At 46.8% G+C, this 26,032-nt stretch overlaps 1 protein-coding gene across 1 annotated transcript in view; it reads left to right on the top strand.

The window, feature by feature from the left end:
* The window catches only part of ITGAV (integrin subunit alpha V), a 372,076-nt gene that overhangs the window by 344,242 nt on the left and 1,802 nt on the right, over positions 1 to 26,032 (top strand). Inside the window, exons 26-29 of the mRNA XM_086955459.1 lie at positions 4,670 to 4,783; positions 9,684 to 9,797; positions 9,896 to 10,003; positions 24,526 to 24,648. Of these exons, the coding sequence (XP_086811585.1) occupies positions 4,670 to 4,783; positions 9,684 to 9,797; positions 9,896 to 10,003; positions 24,526 to 24,648 (459 nt within the window). The remainder of the gene's footprint in view (positions 1 to 4,669; positions 4,784 to 9,683; positions 9,798 to 9,895; positions 10,004 to 24,525; positions 24,649 to 26,032) is intronic.

The following is a 26,032-nucleotide window of genomic DNA, read 5'->3' on the forward strand; positions in this document are numbered from 1 at the left end:
GAACACACGCTGTGGCCTATGAGGTGACTATAGCTACCAAGTTTCCCTGGCCTGTACGTGGTGAGCTGTTCAAGTTGTTTGTTTTCTTTGAATTCTGGGACATCTATGTCCATTTTCGTAATGGAATAAACAAGAATACAAGTTCCCTAATTTAAAGAAATACTTGAACCAGAGCAACTAGTCCCGCATGGGCTTGTGAACCTTGGCGAAGAACTGGGTGACACAGGGAACAGATGACAGAAAATGATTTCTTCAGGAAAAAAAAGTACTTCTGAATCGTAGACTTAAGAGGAACAAGTCATTGAAAAGCTGCACCTAATAAAGTTCATCCTTGTTAGACCACTTTGAATGGCTCAGAGAAGCTCACCTCTGATTGCCAACAGTAAATAGTGCATATTGCAGCAACGTATGTTATTAAATTTATTAAGTGCGCAAATACCAGAATGTGTATTGGCGCTAGTAGTCCAAAATGAGCGGGGACCTCTATTTGTTAAACATCCAGTTTTAAGGGCCTTCCTGAAGGCTATCAGAGAGGGAAGAGTTCTAATGATGGTAGGAAGGCTATTCCAGAGCTGTGTAGCCCCTAATATGAAACTCCTACCGCCCCAATTAACTTTATGGAATCTGGGCGTGGGCATCAGTTTTGCACCTTCCGAGCGGAGATGTCTGTTTGGGACATACCAGTGTAACGACCGACTCAAGAACAGAGGACAGGTACCATGAAGTGTCCTGTATGTGATGCAGAGGGCCTTAAAATAATACACCTGATTGAAAATAATACAGCTCCTCACGGAGTCAGTGCAATTTCTAGAGATGCTTTCCAACTGATTGAAACTTGGGAACCCCTAGGAGAAGCCTGGCAGCAGCATTCTGAATCGTATGTAGCTTACATAGCTGCTGCTTGGGCATGCCAAGGTAGAGCCTGTTGCAGTAGTCCAGTTTGGCAAGAACTAACAATGTGACTGCGGTTTTCTTGCGGTCTACTGGTATAAAAGGTAAGATTTTTTTAATCACCTTAAGAAAAAGCTAGACGAAGATAGTGCATTGGCTTGTGCCTCAAAGTTAAGTTTCATATCTGTGATCACACCCAACTACTTAGCCTTGGGAGCTGGAATACGAGCTGCCCCCAAATCATCTGGCCACCAAATCTGTGACCAGCTTGGGGAAAAGTTGACAAAGAGAACTATCCCAGTTGTTCTTGAGTTCAACTTGAGGCAGTGTGAGCTCATCCAAGAGCTGACTGCCAGCATACACTCCCTAAATCTTTGGACCAGCGGTACACTGTTTTTAAAAGTAGACAAGACGATTTGTGTGTCGTCTGCATATGTTGGTACCAAGCCAAAGGGTCTGATAAGTGCTGCTAATTCTGACACATATAGTAAAGAGTGGAGCTCAATGAGGAGCCCTGAAGAACCCCACATGGAAGACGTTAAAATTCACTGTTTTGGTGATTTTAATTGGAGCAGTGATCAGTATTATTAATGTCCTTAAATTATACTTGTAGCAGAGTGACTAGGGAGTGCAGAGTGCTAGGGAGTGCAGAGTGCTAGGGAGTGCAGAGTGCTAGGGAGTGCAGAGTGCTAGGGAGTGCAGAGTGCTAGGGAGTGCAGAGTGACTAGGGAGTGCAGAGTGCTAGGGAGTGCAGAGTGACTAGGGAGGGCTAGGGAGTGCAGAGTGACTGCAGAGATTAAGCTAATGGCAATGTAAATGACAATGCCATTTATTTATCTGTTTTCAAAACCAACACATAAATACAACTTTTGTCATTTACAATGCCAATAGCTCTAACTTTTCCAAAGGCGAAACCTTTGCATTGTAAATGCTTGTTGCAGAATGTTTTTACTCTCACCTTGTATACTGAAATATTCCTGGCACCCGAGAAGGAAGTGTTTGTAACTCTGCTTCTAAAAGAAAACCTACTGCAGATCCTGAAGATCTGAAGAACCTCCGCCTAATATCCTTGTTAATAGCCTCAACCAAGATACTCAAAAAATATATCAACCAGGAATTGTTTCTATTCTGCCTTAATTGTGTCTGTCACCAGGTGGACCAGGGTGGGGGGGCCATCTTGGTGATGCTCGGCTTGTCTGCAGCATTTAACACCATCTCGCCTGCACGGATGGTCCAACGTCTGCAGCAAGTCGGTGTGTCCAGTTCTGTCCTGAGACAACTCCATTATTTTCTGACCAACAGAGTTCAAATTGTCAGCTGTGAGGGTTTCAGGGCGGAAGCCTTCAGTCTTCCCTGTTTGGTGCCCCAGGGCTCATCCCTGAGCCTGTCCCTTTTTTACGTGTATATGACCCCGATGGCAGAGCTGGTCCGCTCCTTTGAGTCGTATGCAGATGACAACAAAATCATCAGGTCGTCTATCTCTAATGACCTGACATTTGTTGCAGAGAAGTTCAATCTCTGCATATCCAGCATCAGTGGTTGGATGAAGGGCAATGCCTTAAATTCAGTGCTGTCAATACTGAGGGTTTGGTGTTTGGATCTCAGGAATCCTTCTGGTCAACATGTGGTGGCTTGAGGACTGTGGACCCCTTCCCACTCCAGTAAAGTCCGCCAGAAAGTTAAGTGTCATTTTCGATGACACCTTGAGCTTAGAAACTTAGGTCAGCCGGACCACGAGCACCTGTTTTCTCATCATTAGAACCCTAAGAAAGATCTTCCCATATATCCTCTTGGAGCTGCGACAATCTATCACTATCACTCTTGTCACCTCACGACTGGACTATTGTAACTCATTGTATCTCAACATCAAAGCTTCCAGCCTCAATAAGCTACAGGCCATTCAAAATGAGGCTGCTCACCTTGTCCTCAACATCCCCAGACACCTCTCGGTTAGAGACGGGATCATCTCTTCCCGCTGGCTTCCAGTCAGAAGAAGGATCCCTTTCAAGATTCTCTGCATAGTCTTACTTGTCCTGACCCAGCCACCTTAATGCTCTCTTCCCATGTACCCGCCAAGCAGGCCTCTCGGATCTCATAAAGCCAGATGGGGAGGCAGTTCCATTTCGGTGGCTACAGACAAACTATAAAACACCTTGCCTGCTCACATTGCTGAAAGAGATTCACTGACCGTTTTTTAAAAAAAGCAGTTGAAAACATGGCTTTTCTCAACTTAATCTTCCTAGTATCTCTCGGGCATTTTTAGAATGCGGCAGAATGCCATCCCTCAGCGCTTTCACACATCCTGGTTTAGTGTGCCATATAAATTATTTTTCATTTCACTTCATAGCTTCATAATTTGGCGCCATACAGAGCTGCTCCTAAGCCCTTGGCCCAGTAGACTTCTAAAACTGCTGATACTGGTGTTGTAGTAGTTGGCTTGTACGTCTTGATCGCTATGGCCGAAAAAGTATTAAAGTCATTCTACTTTTCATAATTTGGGGAGCCGATGAAAAGGTATTAACAATCTTGATCCCCAGATAGTTCAAATTTCTAACCATCTCTAAAGCATCATTGCCTAAAACCTAGTGCCCCACTACAGGATCTCTGGGATCAAAAACCATACATTTTGTATTCTGTTTTTTTTTTCTAGGCCACAAAGGAAGCAGAAAGCAGAAAATCTATTTAAATGAGTTTGCAGACCCACATGCATTCTAGACATTAGAGCCTATATCTTTACTACAGCTTACTTTGGGGTGTCATTCTTTGGTACGGCTGGGAAATCGATAACCCCATTTATATACAAAGAGAAAAGAGTAGGCTATCTATGTAGCTCCATAGTTTTTTCTTTTATGCATGAATTGTATTTCTTGGTAACAGGAGTCACTGCACCTTTTGGAATTTATCAGGTAACTTGTAATGAGGGCCTTGGGTATTTCATGACACGGCGGTAAGGGACACTGGTTATGCAAGTGTATCTGTGCTCTAACAGCATAGAGCACAATCTCTGAAGGGGCAATAGGAGCTTTCAATGTGATTGTCAGGCCATTCAGAGAATGCTGTTTATGAAGTTGTTAAACCTGCGGACAGGTCTAGGAAAATGAACAGTGAGATGGAACTAATGCCGATAGTGGATACAATATCATTGAGTATGTATTGAAAACCAGGGTCACATTCGTATGTGTACTTTGAATTAAGAATTACAATTCACTAAAGGTGAATTTGCACTATTAATTATAGTTACACATACCTAACTGCATTGCAATCGTAGATCCACCTAGATGGTGTAACCTACAAGTTGTTGCTCTTCCCAGCCTACTGCGCTTCTCTATAGTAGACAATGAGATCCACTGCGGACAGCCAGTGATAGGAATATGCAGTTTTGTAATGCAAGTGTTATTTAGTTGTAATCCAGTGCACTGGGCAGGTGAGTATTAATAAAATATATAACCTGTAAGCTCTACTTTGACATAGAAGTATTAATACGGGATATAGCCATTCTAAGATGCATATTCTGTCTCTGTGGTATTCATTCAGAGCAAAGGTTGCCAAAAAAATGTAGAGCACTGACAGCACAACACAAGCAGGATCAAAGCAACCTGCTGCACATTTGCCAACACATGCTGTGAAAATTTCATGCAAGATAGCCAGGAAATCTACCCTTGATTACCTGCACTTGGGTTTCATTATTGTTCTGTTTGTCAGCTGTTTTCGTGCAGGAAAAAAAGTTTTACATTTGCAGTGTATAAACATTGTTGAGCCCTGTTTTTATGCAACCTAGATATCCAGTACCCAAGGAGAGGAGAAGAATGAAACACTGGAAACTGCTGATAGAAATCGTCACAATATCAATCGCCGTGATACAACTTCAGTTAAAGGCGATATGGAGACTTTGGTATGTTCTACCTATACCACAAACCTAGTCACACTGGATGTTTTATTGCTGGAGTCACCTGTCGACATGCACTCTTTCATTCTCCCCATTACCAAAATAGGCTTCCACTTGGCTGATGTTTGTATTAACATTTGTATTGCACAAAACTCTGGCACAAAGGACCACTGTATATCAAGAGGGGGTTGGAAGATCATTTAATATCCCATACATTATTTGGGGTTTTACAACCACATGTTTTACATCATACAGTCACATTACATATAGTTACACTTCTGGATATGGCGATTAAGTGTTTTTCCTAGGTTCATGTAATTCAGTGTTTTTTATACTATTAGCCCAGCGGCGGGGAAGTTGTGAAATGCCTTTGCATGAAACAACTTGTCTAGCAAATGTCTGTGGCTTGTCTTTGAAACCCTTGGTTCTGTTCATCTAGCTTTGCGTTGGCACACCTACTACTATGTTTAGTTTAATACTTGGTACAAATTGATGATGGATTCAGAGCTGGTACAACCATTACTTCAAGGCATTCTTCAGGTCTGTATCAAAAAAGAGCACAAACGAGAATCTTGCATTTTCTGATACAATTTTTATTTAACATTTGATTAACAATATTGTCCTATAGTGTTTGACCAACATTGGATCTCTAGCAAGCATAGCATGGGACACACAATGTTTAAGAATTAGTTACTGGCTCATCAATTAGAATAAAGCAGCGTTAGTCACCATTGGAGTAGAGTGACAAATTGCCAAAGAACTATACTTTTAGTTCTTAAGATTAATGTTCTTTTTAGTGAGTTGAGTCAACCAAGTTATCAATGTACTGATCTAAGGGAGGAACTTCAGAGCTTTTTCAGAAGTTTTCTTGAAGATCACAGAAGATCTTTCCAAAGTACTTGTCTATAACCTTCAGCTAAACTCCTTACCTCCTTCAACGGTTTCCCCACAAAATGTGTATTGTTTTTAAGTAAAAGCTAATGTCCTAGCCTGTTCTTCTCCTTCTAATGTTTGCCATACACAGAAGCCACAGAAGCCATACACAGAAGCCATAAACAGAAGCATTATGTATGCATTATTTTTCATCTTCATTTCATATTCTCATTTGATGATATGACATTCTTAAACCTTTAATTTGTTGAGGAGCTTAACTACTGCATAACAAAGTTATTCAACATCAGTGTAGATATTCATATCAATTGGCCATATGTACGAAGGTATTTTGCATTTCTTAACGGAACACGTCGCTTTTTCAGGCCATTAGAAACATGAAATGCCATTTTGCTATGTACCAATGGCAGTTACGGTGGTGTAAAATGCGATTTCTATCTAGTAGAAATCAAAGTTTGGAAATCGCTAAATAGGAAATCCCACATAGGGATTTCCAGATAGCAATCGCTAACACTATGTACAAAGAATTTCCTAATTACGAATAGTTGCAAAATGGCCATTTAGGAAATGCCATTACCATCAACGTGGATCTGATGCAAACTAAAAATAAATCACAAAAAATACTTGTGTCTCATTTGGTAGCTCTGTATTTCTTGGCGAGAAGGATGAGGTATTTCACTGGCAGGCCGAGAAGAAGGCCGAGACCTGTGAGGATATTTAGGGCGAGGGTCATCCTTTTTATACAGACTTAAAAGGAGATACACGTGTAGTGCAGACTCAGTAGTGTGGTAGTTTTGGAATTAATTGCTGAGTTACAACCTCAGGCACAGACCCAAACAGTCAGAAGCAATGCAGTCCAACATTCTCAATGCAGGTATAGTATTTTCTACACCTTTTGGCATCAGGCCGTCTCCAAGGAATCATACCAGTGGCAGGAGGAGTGTCACAAAGTGCATTTTCTAGGTTATGTCACAGGTTTCTGGAAATCATGTTTGACAAATATGGCCCAATATTTGCAACAGACCAAATTAATGTTTTACAGGGTAGCACACTTTCCCAATGTAATTAGCAGTGTTGATAGCACACATATTACCATAAGCCCCCCTCAAATGAATTCCTATACAGAACTATGAAAAACACCCATTCTCACAATGAACAGGTAGTTTGTGATGCCTCATGCATCATAACTGCCCTTTGGGCAGATTCCCAGCCAGCACCCATGACTCCTTCATGTTTTGCCACCGTGGAATACATAACCGACTGTCTCAGGGTGAATTTGGAAATGGCTTATTACTTGGTCAGAGAATTACTGGCTCAATGCATGCAATGGCCAGCACTGTTTGTGCAGTGTGATCTAATGGTTTATCCTTTTCATACTCTCTGAGGATTGACTACTGACATCATACTGGACTCCTTACTCGACACGAACCAGAAGTGAAAGCTGTACAGCAGGTCACATAAAACACCACTGTCCATCATTGAATGGACCTTTGGCATACTGAAGTAGAGGTTCTGCTGCCTCCACAAAACTAGTGGAGCACTACTTTACAGACTTGAGACCGTTTAATTTGGATGGGTGTGGAATAAGAGATCTGTTTTCACTGCCCTTCACCACCAGCAAAACCCTGGCGGTAAGGGGTGGTGAAAACTGCTAAATTCTTATCTCACCATGGGAGAGGTTAGCTAGGTGTAATTTCCAAATTTGGTGGGTGGAATAGTCTCGGCCTTGCAGATGTTAAGTCCTCCTCCAGGCAAACGGAGGTTACTCAGTCTAAAAACAAAATAAATCGAGGCCTTGGACTAGTCATGCATTGAGGCTTGGTCAAAAGCAAGCTATTCATCAACAAGCTATTGTATGTATGCTCAGGATGAAACACAAATACTGATGGGGATTAACCAATGAGAGGAAGTGGAGTAGGTGGTGCCACAGTACGTAACTTCCAGCAACTACAGCTTGGATTTGGGGCAACTGGCAACAGCTCTAATGTGAATCCTACCATAATGCTTAGTAAGACAATGCATGCACTGTGCTTTGCCCAGGTTCTCCACTTATAGTGACACACTTTGTCAGCTACTGCATGACTGTCAAGGAATCTCTTGCTTGGTTTCGGAAATGCTTTACCCATATTACAGGGGCAATATGATTTACCACATCAACAACTACAGCTGTCAAATAGGATCACCTATTTTCGACATTGTATATGCTTAGCCACCTGTATCCGTGATGCCATGCACTATAACAGTTGTTAAACCTGGTCTATGGAGAAGGCCTTCGTCACACTGCCTAATGTAAGCTGATGAGCAATACAAACAGTGATCTTTGCGAGTAGAAATATGTCTGTTAGACAGAATGATGTGCCAAATAGGCCCCAGGTATCAGGTGGGTGGATATATGCCTTTCCCTTCAATTGTAAAGCGCTCTGATATTCCTGGGGATCAAGTTTGCGCTATATAAACTTTATAAATAAATAAATATGTGTAGGGATACCATGTCACCAGCAATAACAATTCCTGGCCAGTATCCTTGCACTTCAATCCATCTATTAGTTCCCCCCGAATGGGAAATAACATGTGGGACCAGCATAACCAGGTCCAAATCCAGATTCTGACTAATAAGCTTTGATTTACCACATGGTGCTAAACTGTAGTGGGGGGTAAGGCAGTGAGGGCTGAAAGAAAAGCAGAGGCAAGTGTGCTGGCACAAGGAAACCTTCCGTGCTCCTTCGTGCCATGGAAAGTTTCGGGTGGGTGACAGGGGTAAAGGCATGGCTGCATCTGCAACCTAAGCCTAAAGAAAACTGGCTTTTCCGAATTTGCGATTTCCTATAAGAAAATCATAATTTTGCGATTTCCTATATTGCGATGTCCTATTTGTGATTGCGAATCTGTAGAAATCGCTATTTGAGAAATACAGTGTTTCATACATATCATTTTACTGTTCACTAATCGCGCTTTCTGCAGATTCGCTATTTGGAAATCGCAAAGCCAAACGTTTATACATATGGTCCAATGTGTATGATGCTTTGTTTGAATCCAGGGTAGTAGCCCCATAGGTGTTGTCAACAAAAATAGATAATTTAATTGTCTTGTAAATCTAATTTCGTTTAGAAAGTGAACTGCACATAATTCACAATTAACAGCATCAAATATCTAAACAGGAAAGAAAATGAGAGACATCACTGCACCATGTGTGTTCCCAGAAGTGGTTTCTTAATGAAACTATGGTGTTTTTTATTATTGGGGAAAAAAGGGAAATAGAATCCAGAGGAAGTTGAGTGACTTTACTCCAGGAATCGTAAAGCCTAGAACTCTTGAACCTTTTAGTGACCACTTTTGTTGCTTGTCACAGCATATGAAATTCAGATGACATATCAGCTATTACATGAATCATAACGTATTACATGCATTTAGGTTACATGTGTTTAGTTTACATGTGTTTAGTTTTCTACATACCATCCATAGGATATTAGTTTTGCTCAAACCATCTTTATAATTTTCAGTTTGTATTTTGCACTAAGAGCCTTACTGTATCTTATTACTTAACGCTTATTTTGCGCTACTCTACTTATGATGTTGTTTACTCATTGATGACACAAAATTAAAAACTGACATTTCATCACATCTTTGAGTTTATGTTTCAAGAACTGGTTGTGATCTTTGCCAATGAAGTTTAACCAGGATTAGCTGCACAAATGTCTGTTGTTGTAACTTTAAGCACTGCTGGAGTCGAACTGAATCAGCAGACTGTTCTTTCTAGTAAAATTCACTCCAGTTCATACTGTAAGACTTCATTCAGAAGTGTAGACAATATAAGGTTTGTATTTTACTGTAATTATGTATATTATTATTTATGCTATTTGAATGCATGTTGTGTTGTTGTGGTGAATACTAAACCCAATTCAAACATGGGAGAGATAAAAAGTAATTTAAATGATGAGGCTTCTTTGTGTTTGCCAACAACATTTGTTTGACATGATACAGTTGTTCATGAGGGCTGTACTTTTCCATCCAAAAGGCTTGTGGAAATGCTGAATGTCTTCAAATCACATGCCAGGTTGGGAGGCTTGAGAGAGGAAAGAGTGCAATCCTGTTTGTAAGATCCCGACTTTGGACAGAGACATTCATGAAAGTAAGTGCCTAAAATTGTACAGCTTTTTCTCTATTTTCTTCAAAATTTCAGTTTGCGTGCTACTAATACCCATCTTGTTTTTTTCTTGTAAAAAACAGACTGAAAACCAGAATCATTCTTTCTCTCTCACATCGTCCGCCTCTTTCCATGTAATAGAATTCCCTTACACAAACCTTCAGATTGCAGATATTCAGAATTCTACAGTGGTAAGTGAAGACACAGATGTTATTGTATGGCAGCAATTCTTTAACCCCTGGGTTTCATACCAACCTTTTTATCATGATTATCTCCATGTATACCCATTTCCAGTTGGTATTAATAACACTACTTTGTAGCCTGCACAAGAAACTTCTGCAAAGAAACACACCATGACGTAGACATGACTGCCAATGTTATGAAAACCTGTTCTATAGCTCTGTGCCTGACCTTCACATGGCCTACAGTTTCAATACTGAAGGGACTGAGAAGAGAACAACCAATTTAAACACTTAAACACAGTGTATTCTGATGACCTTTTCGGAAAAAAGGCCCTGAATTGACATCAGTGGTAATAAAGACTGGCTGGGTGATGGTACCTTTTTATGCGACCATTTAGAAATGGCAAACAGCCTTTACAAAGCGGTCCGAACCACAAATAAGCTTTAAAACTCATTCCGTTACCATGCAAGTCATTACAAGAACTTGACTTAGGGGAAGCTTTGTTGGACTTATGTTGGACTTTAAGTCTAACACTTTCCATACTGTTGCGCAGACCGGAGTTGGAATCGTAAATTAAACTATACCAAAGTCCAACACTTTCCCTAAGGCAAGTCGTTTCAACGACTTGCGTGGTAAAGAAACTAATTGTAAAGACGCATTCATGGTTCAGACATCGTTGCATAGGCATGTGTGGCAAATGCATGTGTGGTTCCAATATACAGGCTTTGGAAATGTAACAAAGAAAAAAGGTGGACCCATAATTGGGACAATAACCCTGTTTTCATGAAAAGAATAAGGTACCCAACACACACCTATATCACTAACTGTCCTTATCTAAAAGAAACACATCAGTGTTAGATTCCTTACCGTAGAATATCTGCAGGCGTCAGACTGGATCCAGAAAGTTTTCGCTAGCAGTACCTGTGCACATCAGTAGGTGGCGTTGTGCGGCTCTGCGTCCGTCGCTGGCGTCGTATGGGCTGAGATGACGTCACTGAGACTAGTTAGGCGCCACCCATGCGCGCTGACGTCAGTTCTTTCTTTTTTCGCGCCAGTAAGAGCAGATCCGGTTTTTGAGACTTTTGTTTCCTGTCATTTTGAATCTACTCTGGTGCACATAGGGAAGCCTGTTTTTAAGTCTTGCGGGGCCTGCCGTCGTAATATGTCGGTGGCGGACTCCCAAGACATCTGTCTCTACTGCCAGGAGAACGACTACGATTCTCGGTCCTGTATGGACTGTAGGGCAATGGCCCTGAAGGCCTTGAGGGAGCGGCGATGGAAGCTGCTTGAGGGCTGAGCACCGTTCATGGTCCAGGCGCCGCTCCAGAGAATGCTTGCAGGGACACCATCATCGCTCCTCGGCTTCCAAGTCTTCACCCTCGGATTCGGGTAAGAGACGACACAAAAAGAAGTTGAAGAAGCGTTGTCGCTCTCCGACGTCCCCCCGTCGGTCTCTGGATGCGGACGAGGGGGACAGGGGTTCTGCCCCTGCGGCTCCTTTGGAGCCCGGGAGTCCCGCGGCCTACCCACCTTATCCGGGTCCGTCAGCAACTCCCGCCCAGGTGCAGTAATTTCTTGCTACTATGGACCGCCTGTTTAGGCCTCAGGCTCCCGCCTGGACGCCCTCGGGCACCGCAGTCCCGCCTCGGGATCCTTTCGGCCGGGGCCGGCCCCGCATGATCTTGCGTTGCTGGCCACGGCGCCACAAGGTCCCACGCTGCCGGCTCCGGTCCCGCCTCCGGTCCCACCTCTGGCGGTACAAAAGGGGGGGTGGTGATGGACGGAGCATCTGTATCAATCAAACACTCACACCCATTCAAAAGATCTGGGTTTGATCCATCAGCGTTCTTTAGCCCACTCTGCCACCCCAGTTCAGACATGGCTATTTGCAAATCAGTCTGACCCTGTGCTTCATGGGAACAGTCCAGCCCGAACTGCCAAGCCATGTCTTCCCTGGACCGGAAACAAGCTTCCGAGGACCGGTTTCTGGCATTCCAGCCGTCTTCAGCCCTGCTTGCTTGAATCCAGTGGCAAAGTGAGCAAGGGACTCACGTCTGAGCATACCCTGCCACACTTATGACGGCCAAAAGCGGTACAAAAGGGGGTGGTGATGGACGGAGCATCTGAATCAATCAAACACTCACACCCAGTCAAAAGATCTGGATTTGATCCATCACCGTTCTTTAGCCCACTCTGCCACCCCAGTTCAGGCATGGCTATATGCAAATCAGTCTGACCCTGTGCCTCATGGGAACAGTCCAGCCCGAATTGCCAAGCCATGTCTTCCCTGGACCGGAAACAAGCTTCCGAGGACCGGTTTCTGGCATTCTAGCCGTCTTCAGCCCTGCTTGCTTGAATCCAGTGGCAAAGTGAGCAAGGGACTCACGTCTGAGCATACCCTGCCACACTTATGACGGCCAAAAGCGGTACAAAAGGGGGTGGTGATGGACGGAGCATCTGAATCAATCAAGCACTCACACCCAGTCAAAAGATCTGGATTTGATCCATCACCGTTCTTTAGCCCACTCTGCCACCCCAGTTCAGGCATGGCTATATGCAAATCAGTCTGACCCTGTGCCTCATGGGAACAGTCCAGCCCGAACTGCCAAGCCATGTCTTCCCAGGACCGGAAAAAAGCATCCGAGGACCGGTTTCTGGCATTCCAGCCGTCTTCAGCCCGGCTTGCTTGAATACAGTGGCAAAGTGAGCAGGGGACTCACGTCTGAGCATACCCTGCCATACTTATGGCGGCCAAAAGCAGTACAAAAGGGGGAGGTGATGGACGGAGCATCTGAATCAATCAAACACTCACACCCAGTCAAAAGATCTGGGTTTGATCCATCACCGTTCTTTAGCCCACTCTGCCACCCCAGTTCAGACATGGCTATATGCAAATCAGTCTGACCCTGTGCCTCATGGGAACAGTCCAGCCCGAACTGCCAAGCCATGTCTTTCCTGGACCGGACACAAGCTTCCGAGGACCGGTTTCTGGCATTCCAGCCGTCTTCAGCCCGGCTTGCTTGAATCCAGTGGCAAAGTGAGCAAGGGACTCACGTCTGAGCATACCCTGCCAAACTTATGGCGGCCAAAAGCGGTACAAAAGGGGGTGGTGATGGACGCACCCCACCTCTGGCACCGCAGTGGATGCCATTGGTTTCTCCCCTGCCCAGGTTCCAGGACAATTTTGTTCCTACCAGGGATCCGCATTGGGATATGGCGCCGGTTCTACCCCGTCCAGCACCAGTCCCGACGCCGTTCGCGATGCCGTTTGTTCCTTTCTCTGCCCCTTCCCTGATGCTGTCTGTACCACATACTGCAGAGGTGGAGGATGACTGGGAGGGGTCCGAGGACCTCTTGCTAGTCAGTGTGACTCTGAGCAGGACTGGGCGGATGAGTTAGAGGAGGCCGGCCGCCTTGATGTCTCCTCTGACCCAGGGTTTGCCCCTCCTCCGCCTACCATGGAGGAGGGCGCTTCTTACACGATGGTGCTCTATCGAGCAGCTGAGGTCTTCAACCTTGACCTCCCTACGATTGCCCTGAAAACTAATCTCCTCACTGAGGTGCTGTAATGGCTGGATTTTCTGTTTAGATGGGATCAGCCCCCAGGGGCCCCTATGACCCAGCCAAAACGTACTCACCTTCCGTCCTCAGGACCACCTATCCAGGCACCTGGTACCTACCTGAGGATAGGGAACTCGCAATATACAAGCTCATATTATCAAAAACACCACTAAATCTATAGGGATACTAAGAATACTCACTGATTACTAGGGATATCCATACCCTACACCACACTTATTTACATCAGTTGGTCTCGCGGCCACCCTGACCCAGACCGTTCTACCCTAGGGCAGATCTGACACACAATCTGGTGCGTCTACACACGTGGGTCTGCAGCCCCCGTGCTCTCCTTTTCCAAGCGTTCGCGATCCTGCGAAACATCCACGGCAGTGTCCCTCCTGCCGCTCTCACTTAGTCTTTTACCACAATCCGGTGGCTTTACACACTGGTTTGACACTCCAGTGCTCTCATTAACGCCGCATGTCAAACGACGACCACATTCCTATGAACACCTATACATATATATATATATTGGGATATTATCTCAGCTGTCTACTCGGGATGAAACTACAATAATAACTTTAGATGTGGGTCCAGATTATTGTGTATTACCTGCTCTTGGCATCAAAGGTCCACTCACTCCCTATTTATGTGATCACCACTTACCTGATTGGGATTACTCATCCATTCATGCGCCTGGGACTACCTAGAAGTGCCATTTACCTTTAGTGAACAAGAATAGGGACTACACGCCAGTTAGTTATAAACTGGGGACATTTATTACAGTAATATAAACATTGATGCAAATCTAACAAAGACTATAGGTAGAGCACACCGCTTGAAAGAGAAGGATTACACATAACAGGAACACTCCGCTGAAAGGGAAAAGATTAAGTGTAGCTAATGTGATGAAAACAATATCACCTGATTAGTGTGAAGTCTTGTTCTAGCTGTCATCTGGGTTCCTCTCTCGTCTGTGCCTTGGCTCATCTCATGCTCTCTCTCCTCTCCTGCACTCTTGGGTACACCTCTGCGCTGATCGCTCTGTCTCTGGACTCCTCTCCCCCGCTCTGACTGTCTCTCCACTTTGCGTCTTCACTCTTTAATGGTTCCTGCCGCTCTGATCACCGTTCATTCTACTATCTTAGTCGCTCTTTCTCTGCGCCAATGTCCAATTCCATCTGCTCCCATAGGTTAATCCACGAGCTCTCCTCTATCTCTTCTAAAAGGCATTACTTCAGACTCCAGCTATTCACACTTCCTCCTGATAAACAACTGCTTCTGACTGCTTCCTTCAGTTCCAGCTCACTATTCAACTCAGCTCTTCTCCAGATTGAACCCTCTCTCTCTCTCTGCCAACTCCACTCCACTGCTCCTCTCTGCTGGACTCTCCTCTGCACGACTCACTCTCTCCTCGACTCCTCTTCGACTGCCTGACTCCGCCTCTGCACTTCACAAATATAGAATGCTGTTTCCTCATGGAAAGTTCCAGCCAGCAGCTTTTTCTGACCAATCCCATGCACCAGGCTCCTTGCGCTAGACGCTCCCACAGTGACCAGTCTGCTTGTTTCGTCTAGAGACTGAGCCCGGGAACAATTCCTGATTAGATTCAGCTCTGGCCGGTTCTCTCCGGTCCGCTTAGGGCGGACAACAGTTATAACTATAAACATTACTTTTGCCCTAGAAAGCCTCTCTGCTTCCATCAAGATGGAGTCTCTCTAGCTTTAGGCCTGAAAGGGGTGAAATGCTCCTTAGCTCTGTCAGAATACCTACATGAACCATACCAATATGTCTAATATGTCAAAGCCAATAGGCAATAGACAGGTTAAAGTCAAGAATAAAGGCATATTAAGCAGCTATCCTCTTCTAGGTCTGGAAAAAGGGCTTAAAAGGGCCAACACAGGCTAAGAATACCTATACTAGATGCGAGCAGGATTAATGATCTATATCACTTCTAAGTAAAGCCAAAAACTCTGCCATAACAGGTGCTCCAGTCGTCGTCCACTTAGTCGGAGCCCCTGCTGCCATTTAATGACGCCCTCACTGACTTCTTACTGGGCACTTGGTCGCGGCCAGCCACAGGGGCCCCTGTGGATAAGAACGTCGCCAGGTGCCATCGACCGGGGCCCGGTGACCCTGCCTTTCTGACCACTCGTGCTACGCCAGAGAGCCTGGTCATCCAAGCTTCGACATCCCAGAGTGCCTTTCCCACGGCTCCGCCGGATAAGAACTCTAAGAAGCTGGAGCAGTTCGGCAAGCGGTTGTTCTCTTCGGCCTGCTTAGGACTGCAGTCGGTGAACACCGCATGCCTATTGGGCCGCTATTCCCAAGCGGTGTGGGATACAGTTGCACAGGTGTTGCCTCAGTGTTCTGAAGCGACCCAAGCTGTGCTGCCTTAAGCTGTTGCCGAGGGTAAAGATGCGGTTAAGTTCGCCATTCGGTGTGGTTTGGACACCGCAGACTTACTAGGTAGAGCAATTTCTACTACTGTGGTGCTTCGTCATCACGCCTGGTTGAGATCTACCGGGTTCTCGCCAGATGTCCAGAGCTCACTCATGGACATGCCCTTAGATGGCACTCGCCTGTTAGGCGATAAAGAGCGCTGGAGCGTTTTAAGGACTCGCGGGCCACGGCCAAGTCCTTAGGTCTTTCCACGAAAAGCCCATCCGCACCTGGTTTTCCGTCCTTTCGTGACAACGGAAGGGGTACCCAGGCACGTTCCTTCAGCAAGCCTGTGCAGAACCAGCCTCAGCACGGGCTCGGTTTCTGCAGGGATGGGTCTGGGAATCATCGTGGGGGTCAGTCCACCTCCGCCCCTCGCTGCTTCTACCTCCAAACCTTTCTAATCCGGGCTTTGGGAGGCACCCCATGCCAGTGGGTGGCAGAATCCACCATCACCTCCCCCACTGGCACGCTATCACATCGGACAAGTGGGTGTTGCAGATCATACGCAAGGTTTACTCCCTTCCCTTTCAGTCCACCCCTCCAGCCATGCCACCACAGTACCACCGCATGTCACGACTCTCTTGGCCAAGGGGCCATCAAGTGCATTCCTGGGCCAGAAGCAGGGAGTGGTTGTTATTCCTACTACTTTCTGGTCCCAAGAAGGACAAAGGGGGTCTGCGTCCCATCTTGGACCTCGGGAACATCAATCGCTTCCTCCGGAAGGAGAAGTTCAAGATGCTGACTCGGGCTCAGGTCTTGGCTGCCCTCGACTCTGGAGACTGGTTGGTAGCTTTGGACTTGCAGGACGCATATTTTCACATCCCCGTCTTACCGGCGTTACCTGAGGTTCACGGTAGGCCAGGAGCATTTTCAATTTGCCGTGCTCCCCTTCGCCTTACCAGCGCCCCTCGGGTGTTCACGAAAGTGGTGGCAGTGGTCGCAGCTCATCTGCGCAGGTCAGGGGTGTCAGTCTTCCCCTACCTCGACGACTGGTTGTTGAAGGCGGGCTCGCCCCAGGCAATCGTCTCCCACCTTAAGACTACGGCCGACCTCCTGCATTTGCTGGGGTTCTCCATCAACGTGCCGAAGTCGCACCTGAGTCCCTATCAGAAGCTCCCTTTCATCGGATCGGTTCTGGATTCGACACGGTTTTGCGTCTATCCTCCCAAACAGCGAGTCCGGGATATTCAGGCTATGATTACGATCTTTCAACCTCTATCCTGGGTTTCAGTCAGGATGACCCTCCGGCTTCTGGGCCTGATGGCCTACTGCATCCTGCTAGTGCAACATGCCAGATGGCATATGCGGGCTCTGCAGTGGGACCTGAAGTTCCAGTGGGTTCAGCATCAGGGCAACCTGTCAGATCATGTCCAGATCTCAGAGGGCACTGCACGACAATTGCAGTGGTGGCTCACGAAACGCGATTGGGTCATTGGCAGATCCTTCTCCCTTCCCCAACCGGAGCACACAGTGGTGACAGATGCGTCCCTCCTGGGATGGGGAGGCCACTTGAGAGAGGCATAGATCAGGGGCCTCTGGTCTCCGGCGGAGTCCCAGTTCCATATAAACCTTTTGGAGCTCTGGGCGATCCGACTTGCACTGAAGGCATTCCTTCCCTCTGTCCGGGGAAGTGTAGTGCAGATGTTCACGGACAACACCTCCGCCATGTGGTATTGCAACAAACAGGGCGGGGTGGTGTCCTGGACCCTATGTCAGGAGGATATGTGCCTCTGGACATGGCTGGAACATCAAGGCATTACCTTGGTGGTTCAACACCTGGCAGGTTCTCTGAACCCAAGGGCGGACGAACTCAGCCGCCTGTGCATGATGGATCACAAATGGCATCTGAACTCGGACGGGCACAAGGTTTCTTTCTTCAGTGGGGAGAGCCTTGGTTAGATCTATTCGACACCAAAGAGAACGCACAATGTCATCAGTTCTGCGCGTTGGAATTTACAAGGCGGCACTCCCAGGCATCGCTTTTCGTCGCGAGTGGAGTTGCGGTCTATTGTACGCCTTTCCGCCTATACCACTTCTGCCCAGAGTGCTGAAGAAGATTCGGCGCGACCGTTCCCAAGTCATCCTTGTGGCTCCGGATTGGGCATGAATATACTAGTATCCCGAGCTACTCAGCATGGCGATCGATCCCCCGACCCGACTGCCTCTTAGGGAGGATCTTCTGTCGCGGCAGTAGAGGATGGTCCTCCACCCGAACCTATCCAGCCTCCGCCTCCATGCGTGGAGATTGAGCAGCAACAGTTGACGGCTTTCAATCTTTCTCCCGAAGTCTGTGATGTCATTCTGGCAGCCAGGCATCCCTCCACTAAAACGGTATACGCCTGCAGGTGGAATAAATTTGTGGCATGGTGCACAGCGAAGGCTGGGGATCCCCTTTCTGCCCCTCTTTCAGAAGTTCTTCTGTTCCTCCTTTTTCTGGCCCAGCAGGGCTCTGCTCTGGGCACTATCAAAGGCTATCTCTCTGCTATTTCCGCCTTTTTAAGGCTTCCAGATCAGCCTTCTCTTTTCAAGTCCCCTGTTGTTAGTCGTTTCTTGAAGGACATTACACACACGTTCCCTCTGGTCCCCTTTATAATGCCTCAGTGGGACTTAAATCTTGTGGTGACTTATTTGATGTGTGCTCCCTTTGAGCTCCGCTTCACAACTGTCCTTTACTTCTTCTCACCTTAAAGACTGCTTTCCTGGTTGCTATCACCTCTGCCAGAAGAGTGAGTGAGTGAGCTCTAGGCTTTCTTCTAAACCTCCTTTCCTTTCTGTTCATCCCGACAAGGTGGTGTTAAGGACCCATCCTTCTTTTTTCACCAAGGTTGTCATGCCCTTCCACATCGGGCAGACCATCCCTTTGCCCACCTTCTTTCAGCCTCCGCATCCTTCGAAAGAGGAAGATAGGCTCCACCGTCTGGACCCAAAACGTGCGCTCTCGTTCTATCCGAAGCGCACACAACAGTTCCGGGTGGATGATCAACTCTTTGTTGGCTACGTGGGCGCCAAGAAAGGTCGGGCTGTGCACAAACAATCCATCTCTCAGTGGGTCGTTCTGTGTTTTAAAGCCTGTTACTCCTTGGCTAAGAAGGAGCCTCCTGTGGAGATGCATGCCCATTCTCCTCGGGCGACAGCAGCCACTACTGCTCTGGGATGGGCAGTCCCTTTAGAGGATATCTGTCAGGCAGCTACATGGTCCTCGCTGCATACCTTTACCAAGCATTATTGCCTTGACAGCCAAGTCTGGAGAGACGGCTTCATTGGCCGTTCTGTTCTCCGGGATTGTCTGGTGTTATCTTAGTTCGTAGATCCACCACCGGGGTTGGTATTGCTGGGGTATCCTAGCGCCAGGATGCCCGCAGGGTTTCAGTGCGCTCTACAAATGTTAAAAATAAATAAATCTATTCTACGGTAAGGAATCTAACACTAACGTGTTTCTTTCAGATGAACAAGTTACTTGAATTTGAATTTTGAATTTAAAAACATTTATTGAGCGCGCTTTTACCAAGCGGTTTCATGGCGCTTTTCAGATTGTGAACAACAACAGTGGCGAAGTTGGATTAGGCAGCAAAAGCTCGGGAGAAAAGCAGGGTTTTAAGACTTTTCCGGAACTCTATGTAGGAAGATGAAATGCGAAGTCCCACAGGGAGGGAGTTCCAGCAAGCTGGGGCGAGGACCGCAAATTTTGTTCCGCTAGCCTTCTTCTTTTTAAATCGTGGAGTGGTCAGGAGTGCCATGTGGGTGGAGCGGAGTTCTCTACCTGGCATGTAGGGCTTGATGGCAGAGCATATAAACTCCGGAGCGGTGCCCATTCTGGCCTGAAAGGTGAGGCAGCCAAGTTTGAATAGGGCTCGCTCTTTCACAGGCAGCCAGTGTAATGCCTGCAATAGAGGGGTGGCACGATGAAATTTAGGCAGGCCATGAATCAGGCGAGCAGCCTGGTTCTGCACTAGTTGCAGACGGTGAATAGCATAGGCCGGCGCGCCATTATAGATTATGTTGCCATAATCAAGGCGTGAGAGCACCATTGCCATCACAATGATTTTTAGAGCCGGGAAGGAGAAGAAACGGGAAATCTTCCTGATTGTCCTAAGGGAAAAGAAACCAGAGGACACAACAGAACTAACCTGTGAGTGAACAGAAAGTTGGGGGTTGAGAAGGATACCAAGGGTTTTGACTTTAGGAACTGGGAGTGGGGGAACACCAAGTGAAAGGGGCCAGTGGGAAGGAGACCAGGGGCTGCAACCACCTCCGGTCAAGACCAGCTCCGTCTTGTCCGGATTGAGTTTGAGGTGGTTGCAGTTCATCCAGTCCTGAATGAACAACATGACAGTTTGGACATTCAGGACGGATGTAGGGGAATGGGAAAGGTTAAAGATTAGCTGGAGGTCATCGGCGTAGTTGAACACCGTGACCTCGAGCTGCTGCAACATAAAAATGAGGGGGTAGATGTATAAATTGAACAAAAGAGGGGAAAGTGAAGAGCCCTGGGGAACACCACACACTACCTTGCGGGAGGCAGCAGTGAAACCAGCAAGGTGGACCGCCTGAGCCCTCTCGCTCAGGAAGGACTCGAGCCACGTGAAGGCCAGGCCCTCTATGCCCGCCGCCCTGACACGGGTGAGGAGGATGGAGTGGTCCACCGTGTCTAAAGCGGCGGATAGATCTAAGAGGATGAGGGCTTGCGGGAGGTTGGTGTCAATGCCTTCACGTAGCCCGTCCATCACTGAGATCACCACCTTCTCCGTAGAATGGAGGGGCCGGAAGCCCGCCTGGCAAGGAGAAAAGCAGTGATTAGCCTCCACGTGGGTGCTCAGGGTGCTGGTCACATGGGTTTCTAAAACCTTACCCAGATAAGGCAGGAGAGAGATGGGGCGATAGTTAGAAGGGGATGATGGGTCGGCGCCAGCCTTTTTTAAGATGGGGATGACGACCGCGGATTTATGGGGAGTGGGGACAACCCCATTGCTGAGTGAATCGTTGAGGAGAGTGAGGGACGGGGTGGGACAAGCTAGGAAAATTTCTCTAAGGATATGGGCAGGGGCAAAGTCCAGGGGGGAGCCCGACTTCACCCTTTGAAGCAGGGGGAAAAGTGTGGCTTTGGTCAGGAGGGGAATGGTAGTTAATTTAAGAATGGTGGGAGGGGTTGATGAATGTGGATGATGGAGGAGGAATGTTGATTTTGATCTTTGCGACCTTTTCAACGAAAAAATCGTTGAGCGAATCGCAGAGGGATTGGGAGGGGGGAATTGTAGCAGTAGCCCTATCAGATGAGGCCAGCTCATGCACAGTGGCAAAAATTTCTTTTGGTTGAGACTCCGCTGCCAGTATCCTGTTAGAGTAGAATGCAGTTTTAGCGTCAAGAATACCTTGTTTATATGTCTTAAGAACAGATAAATAAGTGGCTTTTAGAGCAGGGCAATACGCTCTTCTCCATGCTCGCTCGGCTCTCCGTGCAGCCAGTTTCTTCTCCTTAAGGTCTGAGGTGAACCAGCGGTTAGCAGCGTGAGCCCGCTTAACTGTGATTCGCCTCAAGGGGGCGAATTCGTCGCCCGCTTGGTTTAGACAGTTATTAATGGTAGCCAGCTGAGCAGGAGCTGCAAGGCTGGAAAGATCAGGGCTGGATTTGGCCAGAGACGAGCAGAGGGATGGCATGTCGGCTTTGCCCCATTTCCTGACCCAGGTGTTCTTGGGGAGCGGGGGCTTGGTCTCTGGGGCTAGGGCAAGGGAAAATGAGATAAAGGAGTGGTCAGACCAGGAACAAGGGGAAATGACGGGGGTGTGGTGGGGATATTCAGGGTCCAGACCTGGTCCAACGTGTGACCTTGTGTATGTGTGGGACTGTGAATGTGAGGTGTAAAGTTGAGGCTGGTCATGAGATCGGTAAACTCCTTAGAGAGGGAGCTTTCAGCAGGGTCATTCGGCCAGAAGTTAAGGTCGCCTAGGACTAACACTGACGAGTTGTTTATTACCAGTGTGGCCAGGAGCTCTTGGAGGCTGGAGACAAAAGAAGGGGTGGAGTGAGGGGGCGGTAAATAAGAACAGAGGTCAGGGGAGCCTCATGGGAGCTCGATCGGGTTACCAGGCAGTCTACTTCAGGAATGGGAGGGAAGGGGAGGATTTGGAAATGAAGGTCAGTGCGAGCTATCAAGGCCACTCCGCCGCCTCTTCTGCCTTCTGGTCGGTCCGCTCGAATGGCAGAGTATGAGGGGGGCAGTGCAGCTAGAACGTTAGGCAGGGAGTCGGCCTTGAACCAGGTCTCCGTTAAGAACAGGAGGTCCGGTTCGTGTGTACCGATGTAATCGAATAGCTCGTACTGATGATTGACCGCCGACCTGGTGTTCAGGAGCGGGGCCGTGGTGTTAAATACCGGAGTGTGGAGGGTAGGAGGGTAGGAGGGGGGGAGGGAATAGGCGGGAGGGTGGTGAACGAGGAGATCAGCCGTGATATAATAGCGGGAGGGGTGCGGGAGGGGAGGGAGAGTAGACCCAGATGGGTCAGGAGGTCAGTGACATAGGGTCCAATTGAGCCGGGATTCCAGTATGAGCAGAGATGGGAAGATGAATATGTGAGTAAAGGGACATAATGATGTGCCCCCTGCCCCGGCCTGCCGCGGACGGGTGCAGACGGGCTCGACTCTGGCGTGACTCTGGCGTGACTCCGGCGCGCCTACGGCGCGCCCGCTGCGCTGACACATGTGGGCCGTTTAAATGGAGGAGTGGCGTGGGTGGGGTTAGTCGATCCAGCCCAAGCCAAGATGGCGGCCGCGGCCGCTGTAAGCCTGCGATGTCAATCAGCTCACAGACAGCCACGCACAGCCCCTAGGATCCAAGGTAAAAGTTAATAGCCTGTTGATTTTCAGGACAGGTTAGTGCACAATTTAAAAATGAACAATTCCAGCATTAGCAGAAGCGTGTCATCGCTTGCAGTCAGCGTGACAAAGAGCGCTGGTTTAAAACGAGAGAGCAACCATCCAGCTCCTGCCAGCGAGCCCACTGCCACCGGGCTGCTCGCAATCGCTGGGAAGGCGTCAGAGACACTCCAAAATGGAGGAGTAGCGTGGGGGGAGTGGCGTGGGTGGGGTTAGGCGATCCAGCCCAAGCCAAGATGGCGGCCGCGGCCGCTGTAAGCCCGCGATGTCAATCAGCTCACAGACAGCCACGCACAGCCCCTAGGATCCAAGGTAAAAGTTAATAGCCTGTTGATTTTCAGGACAGGTTAGTGCACAATTTAAAAATGAACAATTCCAGCATTAGCAGAAGCGTGTCACCGCTAGCAGTCAGCGTGACAAAGAGCGCTAGTTTAAAACGAGAGAGCAACCATCCAGCTCCTGCCAGCGAGCCCACTGCCACCGGGCTGCTCGCAATCCTTCGGTAACGATAGATCTGTAAGAAACATTAGTTAGTTTTAGATTCCTTACTGCCCCACCCATTCTCCTTGTTCTGCAAACTGATTTCTAGGGTTAAAGTCATCCCTTTTAGGGCCCTAGTTTTATACACGAGTGGTCAGTATCTTGCATGGTTCTGCGTTCCTGGCGCAGAAAGTAGTGCACAGAACTGACGTCAGCGCGCATGGGTGATGCCTAAGTAGTCTCCTTGACGTCATCTCGGCTCATACGACGCCAGGGACGGACGCGGATCTGCACAACGCCACCTACTGACGCCCGGAGGTACTGCTAGTAAAAACTTTCCGGATCCAGTCTGACGCCAAGGGGGATATTTTACAGTAAGGAATCTAACACTAACTAATGTTTCTTTCAGATGTATCGTTACCGAAGGTAAGTAACTTGTTCATCAATGTGCACTTTAATTTTGATCTGGACCACAGATAAGGGGTGATAATAGACTACTTGACATTGATTGCCTGTGGCGTTCGGTATCTGTACACCACAGTCAGTGGTATCTTCTGGGCATCTGTTCTTTGCAATAAGCTAATTCTGAATTGATGCCAGTATCCCAAAGGAAAAGGCAGGCCGAGTAACCGTGAATGCTTGATACACTGTCTCAAAATCCAGGTGAGAGACTAGTACTTGATACAGCAGGGGAGTTCTTTTGAGGGTAGAAAATTATAAAATTATAGAAAAAGTAGCAAAATAAGTTGTAACTCGAGGGCTACTTTCAGAACGTTTATGTAGACTGAACAAATACATAATCCTTTTTGGATCCTAATTACATGTTTTGTCTCTGATGTATAAGCAACATAAGGTAACTGTGTGATACTGAGCGGTGTTACTGCAAATATTCTGGAGTGATGTTTTTTTAACAAAATGCCACCATTAATGCATCTACTCAGGGTGTCATGCCAAAATATATAAACATTGTTTTATCCAAAATGGCAAGAAGTTCAAGAAAATGCCCCAGAGGATGAATAAAAAGATGCTAGTGGGAAGGTTTGAAGAAGGGTACTTTTTGCATAACAAATGCAAACAGGCAGTTTTCGGCTGAATAGTTCGAGAATCCAAGGAAATGAGTGACTTGTTATATACCTTTTTGTTTATCTCAATATTTTCTTTTCCTTCTACTAGGTTGTTACCAACGTTCTGTGGGTTAATCCGACTACAAATTTACCTGTGCCTGTGTGGGTCATAATTCTAGCCGTTCTTGCAGGCTTGTTGTTGTTATCCCTTCTGGTTTTTGTAATGTACAAGGTAAGGAGTGTTACTTTGAGTCATTGGTTCCCCTATTTTGAGTAATGTAAAGAAAACATTGTTATAATCTAATTTGGTAAGTAACTGGCGTAAAACATGTATAGCAAACTAAGCAGCCTCATATAAATCTGGTCCCATTTAACATCGTACCAAATGATATTTAATTTAAATTTTAAGTTATTTTTTTTCATGAAACCTAAATGCAGAGGATTCCTACTATTTTTTATACGGTTGACCCCCGCCCCCCCTCTTTCTTCTATGCTCTCGCACAACCCAAGACAACCCAAGACAATTAAGCCAAATCAGATTGGGCCCACTTGCACAAGAGGGAGAATTGAGGGAAGGCAGATGAACTGTGTTTTAAGCGTGTTGAGTACTAGACAAACAAGGCACTCAAGGAAAGACAAATATGCTTTAGGGCAGGGGTCTCCAAACCGGTCCTGGAGGGCCGGATCCATGCCAGATTTTTAAAATAACTACATGTATCTCAATGGGGATATCCCAAAAATCTGGCATGGATCCGGCCCTCCAGGACCGGTTTGGGGACCCCTGCTTTAGGGTATAGACACCAAATTGCTACTAGTTTTGATGTAATCTAAAGGACCCTCCCAGTCAAAAATTAGAGCTCCAGCAATATAAACATTGTTCACATGTATTGAGGTGAAGTTTGCCTCTGACAAATATGCAATGGCAACTTTAATAAGAGGAATTAAAAAAGACTAGCACATCATCGTGAAGAATACAGTGTACGTTATCTGGCCCAAGAGAATGTTTTCACGTGCCTTGAAATATACAAAGGGGTAAGGATAAATAAAGCATACTGGTGTTGCTAACCTTGAGTGAAGTGCAACATGCAATCTGACCGCCTCTGTTTGCAACACTGTGTGCTGTGCGCCAACCTCAGCACAGATGAGCTTGGAGGAGGCACAGAAATGTAAGGTCATTTCAGACACTCTTTGCAGGGCTAGAGAAGAATGGCTGGTTTTGATCACCTGCGAGACAATCATTGGATGCACGATCCATCTCCCTCTTGCTGACCACAATTCGTATTAGCAGGCGAGGGGCCAGCAGAAATTTCATCCTGAGACTGGTGCTTTGTTAATGTGCACTGGCCTATGGCTTTTGGCAACAATGACATATGGTACTGAAACTCTACTTTGCTTTCATAAGAGAAGGGATATATCCCCATCAATAACACTAAACTATACAGCAGACATCAACTTTGATTGACTGGCTAATAGGCAATCAAAGAAGAGACAATTGGAATATATTCAATTATTCTGGAAGAGGACCTCTTCCAAAAGAATCGGATATAGCAACATTGTTTCTTCTCTGCTGTACAGTTTAGTGTGATTATTGTTTTTGGTAGGATATATTGTGGTAA

Source organism: Lissotriton vulgaris, chromosome 2_1, assembly GCF_964263255.1.
Source record: "Lissotriton vulgaris chromosome 2_1, aLisVul1.2, whole genome shotgun sequence".
Classification (NCBI taxonomy): domain Eukaryota; kingdom Metazoa; phylum Chordata; class Amphibia; order Caudata; family Salamandridae; genus Lissotriton; species Lissotriton vulgaris.